The sequence below is a fragment of the Humulus lupulus genome, chromosome 5 (genome assembly GCF_963169125.1).
Source record: "Humulus lupulus chromosome 5, drHumLupu1.1, whole genome shotgun sequence".
NCBI classification, from domain to species: domain Eukaryota; kingdom Viridiplantae; phylum Streptophyta; class Magnoliopsida; order Rosales; family Cannabaceae; genus Humulus; species Humulus lupulus.
Window position 1 is genome coordinate 17,431,953 of NC_084797.1, and position 12,141 is coordinate 17,444,093.

Here is a 12,141-nt window from a genome sequence, read left to right on the forward strand (position 1 = left end):
GTCGATCAATTATGCCGATCACACAATGCGAATTTCGGACTCCAATCTCGACAAGAACAATTGCTCCTCCCTTCCTTCTCCACCAAATTATATGTTCGAGTTTTTCAATCCTTACAACTACTTGTTGAAAGAAAGGTCAAAGATTATAGTATTCTTGAAATGTGAGAAACCAGTAAATTCCCCATATTATATAGACACTGCTCCTTGCAATATTGGTGGTAGTTTAGCCTCCCAATATCCCATAACCAAAGCTTCTGACCATGTTTCTTCTTCTTATCATTACTATGTGGTCGATGGCGGCTTTAACGTTTCTGATTTGGCGAGCGGGTGCCGCTCGGAGCTAAGGGCTCTCATATCGAATGAGGCAGTGGTGAGTGGGAGGAATACTTCTTATGTGGACATTCACAACCAGCTTACTTATGGCTTTGAGCTTTCATGGTTGAAAACAACTTTCTATAACACAAACTTAGCTCGATGCCACATCGATTATTCCAACAAGATGCGATGCCGTTCTTGTAAGTAGTTCTTCTTCGCTTTATAGTTTGAACAAGTCCTCCATTTTTCTGAGATCTAATCTGGTTAAGTTATCTTGGATGATTACAGTTTTCAGCCTGGTTCACATAATTGGAGGTAACAATTCTCTCAGATATACCGTCACTACTTATTATATTGTTCCATTATTAGATATATTTTCTATTGATTTGTTGTCTTCTTGCAGGTCTTTTCAAGGGATTATTTCTCTGTATTGGTACGTAATAACGTAATAAGAACTTTTATTTTTGGAAATATATATATATATATATATATCAATATTTAACTATAGTTTGTAAACATTTAAACTTAAATAAAATAAATAATTAAAAAAATTAAAATATGATATTTTTGAGATATTTTACAATAATAATTATTTAAAAATAATAAATAATTAAACAAATTAAAATATGATATTTTTCATATATTTTACAATGATAATTATTTTAAAATAATAAATAATTAAATAAATTAAAATATGATATTTTTGAGATATTTTAGAATGATAATTATTAAAAATAATAAAATCATACATTTTATAACTTAAATAAAATTTAATTAAACTTAAATTATCATATTAAACATATAATATAATCTACTGTGAATTAGCAACAAATTGTTTTTTTTTTTAAAAAAAACTAGCAAGAAACTTAAATTTAAAATCCACGTATAATATTTAATATTATATTAAATATATAATATATAATCTTTTCTTGTTACTCCCAAATTAAAAAACTAGAACAAATATAAACTTAAATAAAAATAAATAAATTATTTAATTAAAATATGATATTTATTTCAAAATTTATATGACATTAATCTAAATTTAATAAAAATAATTAATAAATTTTATAAATAAAACTAAGCAAATGTGTCTATTGCACATTGTTTGTACCTAGTATATATATATATTGGGAAATTTATTTTAATTATATTAGGCTATCTTAATTAACTAATTTGGAAAGAAATTCAACTTTTTGAAATATATGATTTATTTAGATAACATTAATTAGATTATAAGATTTGATTTTTCTTTTGTGACAAAATTGTTCGTAGTTAGATAACTATTGTCATGTGCTTATTTATAGTGTACTTCTAAAATCTCTTTTTGAATAATAATATGGTAATTATGAATAATATAGAGTATTGATATGTGTACCAAAATTATCCACCAAAATATTACACCAAATGATATGATACTGTTTTTTAAAACAGTGGGTCCCGTCTAAAGCAAATGTGAATGGTTAAAAGAAACTGTTACGACAGTTAATGTAATGTTTTGGTGCATAATTTTGGTCCACGTATTATTACTCATTATATATTTATGTTCAGAAATTTTAATAATGAACAATCTAAACATCAAAATTTAACAATGGTCGAGCATGCCTCCTTTGGGTATTTACTAGCTATACTATTCAAATATATACAATCTTTTTGAAAAGTATCTTTAGGTCTCCAAACTTAATTTTGTATCACTTAGGTCTCCAAATTTAATAAATGTGTATTATATATGCCTTTCTGTTGGTTAATAATTTACATAATGCGCAACAAAAAATGATTTATAACCTAGTTAATCACAAAAAAACTAACTATTTCATAAATTACTCTCCACTAGGTCATAAATCATTTTTCGATGTGCATTATTATGATAATTGTTTCCAACAAAAATGACTTAAATGATACACATTTAGTAAGTTTGGGGACTTAAGTGATACATAATAAAGTTTGGGTGACCCAAGTGATACTTTTTTGAAAGATTGGGAGCTAAGATTAAGGACCTCAACTGATATAAACCCTCAAATATTTCTTTTTATTTGTTATAATTTTAAGGGAATATCTAGGTAGGATAGTACTTTTTACCCTATCGTTACAACCCCCCCTAAATGGGCATGTATGAGTGTTTTTATCGCAATTTTTTTTTTTGCAATTTTGTTAATTGTAGTTATAACGAACTTCCTGCAAGTTTTCAAGATATTATGAATAATTTATAATGTTGAAAGAAAGGTTCAAACAATTTCTTTTACACACGCATAAAAAAAACAAGCATGTGTACAACAAGCTGTTTGAACTTTGTTTTCGGTATTGTAAATTATTCAAAATTTATTGAAAACTTGCAGGAGGTTTGTTATAACTTCAATGAATACCATCATGAAAAAAATAGAATAAAAACACTCCTACATGCACATTTAAGGGGTGCGCTGTACCGATAGGGTAAAAAAGACTACCCTACCACAACCATGTCCTAATTTTAAGATAAAAAATTAATGTTTGCAATGAAATTTTCTTAAGGGAAAATAGCGACAGAAGTACTCAAGTAGTTACAATTCTTACAGCTAAATACCAATGTTAATATTTTGACGGCAAAACTACTCAAGTTGTTACAATTCTTGCAGTTAAATACCGATATGTAAAAAAGTTGACAGTAAAACTACTTAAGTAATGGATTTTCTTGCACTTAACTCTTTGCCATTAAGTCAACCATTAAAACTAACCCTATGAGACACGTGGTAGCCTCCAATTTGTCCATTTTTAAAATTTAAATTATTAAAATTAATTAAAAATTTAGGAAAAAAATAAAATTAATTCCTGAAAAATTAAATAACATATTTTAAATTCATAAAAAAATTAAAAGATGTATTTTTAAAAATAAAAATAACATTATTTAATGAAAAATCTAAATAAAAATTATAAATTTTTAGTTTTAATCAACACGAAATTAGATTGTATTCAGATTTTAATCAAAATCAAAATGAAATTTTTATGAATTTATTTATATTTTTCATTAGTTTTAAAAGTACATGCGTTAATATTTTGGAATTTAAAATATTTATTTTATTTTCAAAATATTTATTTAGTTTCAAAATATTTAAAAATTAAACTTTTAGGAATTAGAATATTTATTTTTAATTTTTCCTGAATTTTTTAATATTTTTAATTATTTTAAAAATATTTTGGACAGATTGGAGGGTATCGCATGTCTCATATGATTACTTTTAACAATTGACTTAATGGAGAAAATTAAGTGCAAGAAAATCCACTACTTAAATAGTTTTGGTGTCAAAATTTTTACATGGGTATTTAACTGCAAGAATTTTGACTACTTGAGTAGTTTTGCCGTCAAATTTTTTACTGAAGTATTTTTTATGAGTTTCGTGCAAAGATGCTTTATATTTTTATAATTTTATAAATTGTAGGAGTGAAAAAATATATATTTTTTAAAATTTATTTACTAATGGGTAAAATTTTACTAAAAATATTTAGGATGTGTATTCTTTTTTGTTATGTTTTATAAATAATGTATATGAGAAATTTTATTTATAAAATGTTGACAAGAGAATAAAATAAGGGTGTCTATAGAACTTAATTTTTATTTTAATTAGGTTCCTTATTGAATAAATTTTCCATTTGTCCTTGTTAATATATTTTGAATCATGAACTAATTATATCTATTTCAAACCTGAACATCATGATCAAGAGGTTGTGAGTTTTACTAAATTTTCATTTGCATTTTAATTTATATATATATATATATTAATCTAACTCATTATTTTAGATATATGAATTTTTTTTTCTTCATTCATGTGACTTTTTTTAAATTTGTTGTTATAAATGTAATCAGTATAGTATATCAATCACTACTATAATTTCAAATATTAGGTTCACAGTAATGGTGACTACTTATTTATTTAGAGGTAGTAATTAGAATATAAGATATTTTTTCAATCATTCATAAAACTGATTTAACTCTACAATATCAACTCATATATAAATTTCAAATTTTAACATAAATGCACAGCACTTTATTTGTTTTTTTTTCAAATAATTATACCTTTTTTAAAAAGATTTTTTTTCTTAAATACACATTTTTTTTACTTTTTCATGGTACCTATTTTTTTAAAAATACACACTCAAGTTTTCAAAAATACGATTTTCAAGGTTTCATAATTACGAAAATATAGTTTTTAGGAAAAACAACTAAAAAAATAACTTAAAAGCAACTTGAAAACAACTCACTGAACCAACTAAACATCAACAAAAAAGAAACCTAAAAACAACGTAAAAACAAAAAAAAAAATTAAAAACAACTTGAAAACAACACAAAAAAGGAAGAAAGACAAAACCGTAAAGATTTAAAAATTTCTTTAAAATCGTAAAATTGAAAAAATAAAGTTTGACAGTAAAAACATATTATTTTAGCGAAAATTAGTATTTTATGTAAAAAATCTCTTAAAATTACTTTTTAAATGCATATGAGTTCCAATCAAGCCCACAACTCTCACACCCCTACGAGTAACACATTTAAGGGAATATATAACATACTATATGTTTTGAGTGAACATAAATGTAAATCATTAGACAAAGATTAGTAAAACTCTTTGAAGATGTACCAATTAGAATACAAAACATTCATAAATCATCTATATAGAAATTAAAATAAACATGATATAATCTATATTTCAAATATTTTTTTCTAACTTTATTTCTTTTAGTTTTCTTTTGAGTAAATGACGGCTAAAATACTTAATATTTCTAAAATATTGCACTTTTATATCCAATCATTTTTTTTTTCAGTAAACATACTCAATATCTTAAAAATGTTACACTTTTACACCAATTTTTTTTTTTGGCTGTAAATATTCCTAATATTTTTAAGATGTTGCAATTTTATACCTATTTTTTAAAAATTATTTTGAGAAATAATAATAAAGTGGAGGAAAAATATATGATTTTAGTTATTTTTAAAATTTTAAATTATTTTCACTTTCAAAATAATAAAAAAAATTAAGATTAGTAAAATTAATCAAAATAATTAAAACTTATATATTAAATTGATTAAAATATATAAGTTTTTAATTATTTTAAATAATTTTTATTAATTTTAATAAAATATTTATTAATGTTTAATTTAAAATAGTTATTTTGAGAAAGAATAAGAAAGAGAAAATAATTTAAAATTTTCAAAATAACTAAAATCATATATTTTTCCGACACTTTCTTATTATTTCTCAAACTAATTTTATAAAATAGGTATAAAAGTGCGACATTTTAAAAACATTAGGTATATTTACCGCCAAAAAAAAGTTTGAGTATAAAACTGTAACATTTTGAAAATATTGAGTATATTTACCACAAAAAAATTGGGTATAAATATGCAACATTTTGAAAATGTTATGTATTTTAGCCGCTAATTACTCTTTTCTTTTCATAAACGCTGCTATTGTAATTAAAATAATATAATATTTTTTTACTTAGTTTATGATAGAATTTTTCATAAAATTAACTCGATGCATGATTGTGCACTAAAGCCAAAGTTTGATTTTGGAACAATGCAGCTATACACGCTGGACTAAAATTTATATTGGGGACTCCATTTGTAGTTATTTTTTTAATCTATAAATGGCGAAGACGACATTTATCAATATATAGTTCTATTGAGGAGTTCCTTCAAAATCAGAGTAATCTCACTCCTATAAGATACTCATTCAGAGAGATAAAAAAGATGACCCAAAACTTTAAAAACAAATTAGGAGAAGGAGGTTATGGTTCTGTTTTCCAAGGAAAGCTTCGTAGTGGTCGTATTGTAGCAGTTAAGATATTGAGTAAATCCAAGGGAAATGGACAAGATTTCATCAATGAAATTGCTACAATTGGAAGAATTCACCATGTTAATGTAGTTCATTTAATTGGATTTTGTGTCCAATCCTCAAACCATGCTCTTGTATATGATTTCATGCCTAACGGATCTTTGGAAAAATATATTTTCTCTAAAGAAGGATTTAACACCTTAAGTTGCAAGAATTTTTTTGAAATTTCGCTTGGTGTGGCTCGTGGAATTGAGTACATGCACCAAGGATGCTACATGCAAATTTTGCACTTTGATATTAAACCTCATAACATTCTTTTGGATGAAAATTTTATTCCAAAAGTTTCTGATTTTGGATTAGCAAGATTGTGTCCATTGGATAATAATAATGTGTCCTTAACTGTAGCAAGAGGAACCTTAGGATACATAGCTCCAGAGCTATTTTACAAAAATATTGGAGGAGTTTCTAATAAAGCTGACGTGTATAGTTTTGGAATGTTATTGATGGAAATGGCTAGTAGAAGAAAAAACTATAAATCAGTCGCAGGGAGTAATAGCCAAATTTACTTTGCTTCATGGGTGCATGATCAACTAAGACAAGGAAAAAATATAAAAGTAGAAATAACAGATATAGATGAGGCAGATTCGACAATTACAAAGAAGATGATTATAGTAGCATTATGGTGCATACAACTAAAGCCGAGTGATCGTCCTACAATGAATAAAGTCATAGAAATGCTTGAAGGAGAAGTTGAATGTATACAAATGCCCCCCAAGCCTTCCCTGTATCTAGAAGAGCCTGTTGAGCATGTTCAGGAAACATCATATTCAATGTTCTCAACAATACCATCATTCACACTATAGAGATAAGTTTGGTTTTGAATCCAAACGATTGGTATTTACAGATTTGTATTTTTTTTTTAAAGATACTTAGAATTATTGGTTTTTCTATTTGTTGTACCATTATCTTATTATTAATTAAGGTTATAAATAATGTAAGACCTGATTGGAAATTTGTGACAACAATGAATATTAAATTCGAGTACTAAATCTCAAATTGTGCGAGAAATATTTAGTCCTTAATATAGAATGAAAACATAAATTAAGTAGAGCAGTAATAAATACTATATAAAGATCATAAACACCAAAAATGTACACATTTGAAATAAAATAGAGAGATTTTAGATTTTACCACAAATTTGCACAAAGATAAAGGAAGAGACGCTTGAATTTCTACCTCAAATCTGAGATAGAGATAGAGAGAGTGTTGTATGTGTTTTCAGCATGTCCCAAAACAAAGATACAATTAAGAAGAACAACTAGGCATCTTATTGATTCACCATTCCTCGAGTTGACTCCTTGACCTATCAATCTTAGAACTAAAAGTATGTAGGATTTCTTTTCAATTTATGATTTAGTTTTTGTAACCAAAATGAGAAAAATCCTTGTTTGTAGCATTTCTGAAAGTGATTTGCTACCTGAGTATTGTAAACGTAAAGAATTGGTAAACCAAGATTTAATGAAAGCTTAAAGAACATGTAAAAAGAATCACACAAATCAATTTTTACAAGGTTCACCACTACACAAAGTAATGGCTAATCCTTGGGACCTAGTCCAGATTAAGAAATTATAATGCCCTACTACATAGGGACCGTTACATTGTGCATTTTAAACAGTTCTAAACTTGCTAACCGAGTCATTTGGCCATAATCATGTAACTAAGTGATTAACGGCTTAGGGTTAATTTTTTTGATGAAAGATACAATGTTTCACTAAAACGTTTACTGTATACATTGGAATGCCAAAATATATTTGAAAGGTTAATTACAATAAAAGATCTACAACCAGCCGACCTAAGCGGAAAAATAAGGTTTAACCCTAGTTCCTCGGCCGTGGTGGTCGAGCAACTACATATGTACACATCATCACCTAAGCTCTCCAACTCAAGGATGATCCAACTTTCTTTTGCCTTTACCTGCACCACATAGCACCCGTGAGCTGAGGATCAGCAAGAAAACTCAACATGCTCATAAACAAATGATGACATGTCACTAAATCATAATAAGCATGCCTAGCAGTAATAACCCTATTCATGCATGCAGGCAAGTCCAAATAAATGACTATGGGGTCCTGCGCCCTGTGTAGATGACTGTCAAGTCAATTTGGGGTCCTGCGCCTTGATTAGATGACTAATGAGTCTATCTCTGGGGACCCGCACCCTGATTAGATGATTAATGAGTCTATCTCTGGGAAGGTGACTAATGAGTCTCTCTCTGGGTACCTGACTAATGAGTCATTCTCTGGGTAGGTGATTAATGAGTCACTCTCTGGGTAGGTGACTAATGAGTCACTCTCTGGGCCTTTGCGCCCTAAGCCATGTGATATTTCAGTCACTTGGGCCTTTTGGCCCTGACTCTAAGTAACTAGCCTTTAGACTAGACAAGCGCTTTAGTTTTCTTCGACCATTGGGTTGGTCAAGCATTTAATGCTCATGTTGATTAGATCTAATCATTTTGGCTTTGCGTTCAATACGCTAATGCCGCTCTTGACTCGTAGGTCAATTCCATACGACCAACGCTCAGTACTATTGCCGATCATGACTAATAAGTCAAGACTTCACGACCAGTATTAACACCAATGCCGTTTCTGACTAATGATTTAGTGCCACTAACAAGTAAGCAATGCAACCATGTGTATATCATATGTCAAATATCCAAATATAAGGCATTCAGCATACTTACTCAACAATCACCAGCATAATTATGATCATGCACATTTACAAAGACTCAAGCTCTGATCAATTCCATATTCAATATTCATGTCATGCCCTAATCACATGTATTGCATGCATCACATGCATCACATACTGGGTGCAGTTTTCTTACCTTTGGTCCAAGTACAAGTTACCAATAAACGACCCTCAAGCACGATCCTGTTTCTAAGCCCTTAGCGATAACCTAGTCACGACCATAATATAAAACCCGATAAAAAATGAGTAAATAAATAATTCCGGACCAAATCCTAGCCTCCAGGACGTCGAATCCTACTCAACTAGGTAGTAGGATCGATCCTAGGCCCTTAGAGTTAAGTTCCCACGATTAAAAACCAAATCTGGGCAAAAATGCACAGGTCGGTTGCGACTTGGCCCTTAGGGTCGCGACTTGCCCCCAAGACAGAAAGCCTCTGCTTAGGCTTCAGGGTGTAGGCCACGACTTGGCCCCCATTGAGTCGCGGCGCGCCCACCAGGCAGCCTCCTCCTGGCTCTGGCTTCATCCCAAGTCGCGACTTGACCACGAAATCATCCATTTCCTACGTTTTCTCCCAATTAAAACCTTTATAGAAACCTATCCAAACATGTCCAAATCCCAAAATCAAAGTTCCCAAACATCCCAATTATCCAAAACCATTAAAACCCAAGTCTCAAACCAACCAAAAACTCATCAACACATAAAATCCAATCAAAGCTTAAAAGCTTGAAAACTTAAAACTTGGATTACCTCCAATTGAGTAGTTTCCCAACTAAATCCTCCGGCTAATAAGCTTCTAATCTTTCCTAGAATTGCTATGCCTTGATCCTTGCTTGAATCCGAGTCCTAAAACTCGAGTTTCCTTCGAAAATGTGAACGGGTGTTGAAAAGGGAATGGGAGAGATAGAGAACGTTCTTACGTTCTTTTATAACTCTGACATGTTACTTCAAGCTTAAGTAACCTCAAGCAAATCCTAATGCTCGGGGTCCCAAAAATGCCCCTGGGGTAAAATAGTCAAAATTCCCCGAATTCCCTCCTGATCTTAATTACTCCCAATTTATCGTCAAATATTTCTTCCCATTACCCAATATCTCGGTAATGTGCTAAATACCCAATATACCTCTCGACTCACTCGAGTCAAATCTGGGTCCCGTTGTGACTTTCCCACTAGCTTGCTCCCTAGGATCGTCTTGTGCCGAGTAACCCAAACATAACCATATAATAATGTAGTACCACAAACATACCGCATACATGCCAAATATACCCATAACGAGCCAAATTATAAAAATTTCCCAATTAAACAAAATGGGCCCACATGCATATTTAATATACCTAATCATGCATAACAAGTCATATCATAATACAACTCACATAATCACATAATGATACACATAAATATTAGATAATCACATACTTCCATAATTTAACATTCTGTCTCCGTAATCAAGGCCCTAAGTCTTTTTAGGAAATTTGGGATGTTACAAAAATCCACTAAGATAAAAAATGCAAGTTCTACAAAGTATCTTTGATTTTACATTAACAACAAGAAAATCTTCTGTACTTGTCTCTCTTGCAAATTTCCTTAGATTGAACACTTCAAGTCTTCTCACGTGAGCTTCACAGATATGATTTTCTTTCAATACTTCATTTGAAGAACACTACTGTCTGCCATTAATGAACATTCTTCGAAGCACAGAGTTCTTCAACCTGTCAAAACAACAAACCACAATGAAAACCAAATACAAACCCTAGCAGAGCTAAGTTTCTCACAAAAACATCAATAATGGTTATGACCAACTCACAGAATAAAAACCAACACATATATCTTCATAGACCTCACTATAATAGAAAACCTTTAGAAAATTGACATAGCATGAAACCACAAAAAAATAAAGTCAACTAAACATAACAAAAAGTTTAATACGTGCCACATAGCAAACAAGAAGACGTTAGGACTACACTGAAATTCAAGATGCAACTGGAAAAACAACAGATGGATCATAATATTGCCAAAATACAAACAACAAAAAATATGACACTTACAACCTCCCCCTTCGGCAATTTATGATTAGTGCTAAACTAAACTACAGATACTAAGACAACAACAGAAAAACTCAGTAAACAAATAAAAACACCCATATCTCCCTCTCAATGATCATAAAGAGAGAACTACTGAGTTGAACGATGAAGCTTGCCACACATGGTCTTACACGGAAGTGAAGATGAAGAAGCAGAATTGAAGTCATGAGAAGCACCATCAGTAGCAGAAGACTCCCATTGGAAACTGTTGGGAATTTTATCAGAAGCTCGTGGAGACAACTCCCCCTGTCTCTGTGGTGGAGATTTTCCTTACCGAGGCAAAGACAACTCCCCCTGAACAGCAGAAAGGGGAACAAAAACAGGAGAAGACTCTGGTGGAGCATGAGTAGATTGAGGCTGAAGGAGCTGTCGAAGACCAGCCAACTGAAACAGAACCCTGCGCTCAAAGGCTTTGGAACACAACTGAGACTGCTAAACCAGACCTTTAAGACTATCCAATTGTGTAGTGACCCAACTATTTCTAAAACCTTGGACCATTAAAACTACTAGACATAGCTACTATTTTGGGAAACATACATAAGAAATAACATAACTTTATTTAAAACCCCAAAATAAATATTGTGCAAAATACAAAGTAAAATATGAAATATAAAATACAGTATGGGTACCCATTGTTTAATATATAAAAACATAAACAATAAACTTAAATCAATTGTTTTAAAAAAAACTAAGCGCAGAATTACAAAAGAAACATAATTCAATAGACTTAAAAATAACGTCATCCTCGATCGTTCACGCAGTCCATTCAATCCATTCATCCTCAACACACAAGCCAAGCTGCCATGAATCTTTCCGCCTTCCATATTCATTTTCCTGCATCAAGCTAAAAATAAAGGAATGAGCCTAATGCCCAGTAAGGAAAATCTACTAGCAACATATACCATAAATCATAAACATAAGATTATATCACATACGTATACTATAAAACATATGACTATAAAAATATATAACATATAGGACTACAATATTAATGGCCATTAACTCATTAACATGGCATGTGATAAAACCATCTAGGTCCTCTGTCTACTAATCGAGGTAGGTTAGATCATATGGTAGTATATGATAACCCATCTAGGTCCTCTGTCTACTAATCAAGGTAGGGTAAATCATTACTCTAAATCATGAAAATGATAAAAATTCTTGGGGCTTGCTATCTAAGCAAGTCATATGCCCAAGCG

At 30.2% G+C, this 12,141-nt stretch overlaps 1 protein-coding gene across 1 annotated transcript; it reads left to right on the forward strand.

Annotated features, from left to right (window-relative positions):
* The first annotated feature begins 5,893 nt into the window (after positions 1-5,893).
* LOC133778897 (rust resistance kinase Lr10-like) lies at positions 5,894-6,979 on the forward strand. The gene has a single exon (XM_062218911.1). The coding sequence runs from the start codon at positions 6,032-6,034 to the stop codon at positions 6,977-6,979; it is 948 nt and encodes a 315-aa protein (XP_062074895.1). The 5' UTR covers positions 5,894-6,031.
* Positions 6,980-12,141: the final 5,162 nt, after the last annotated feature.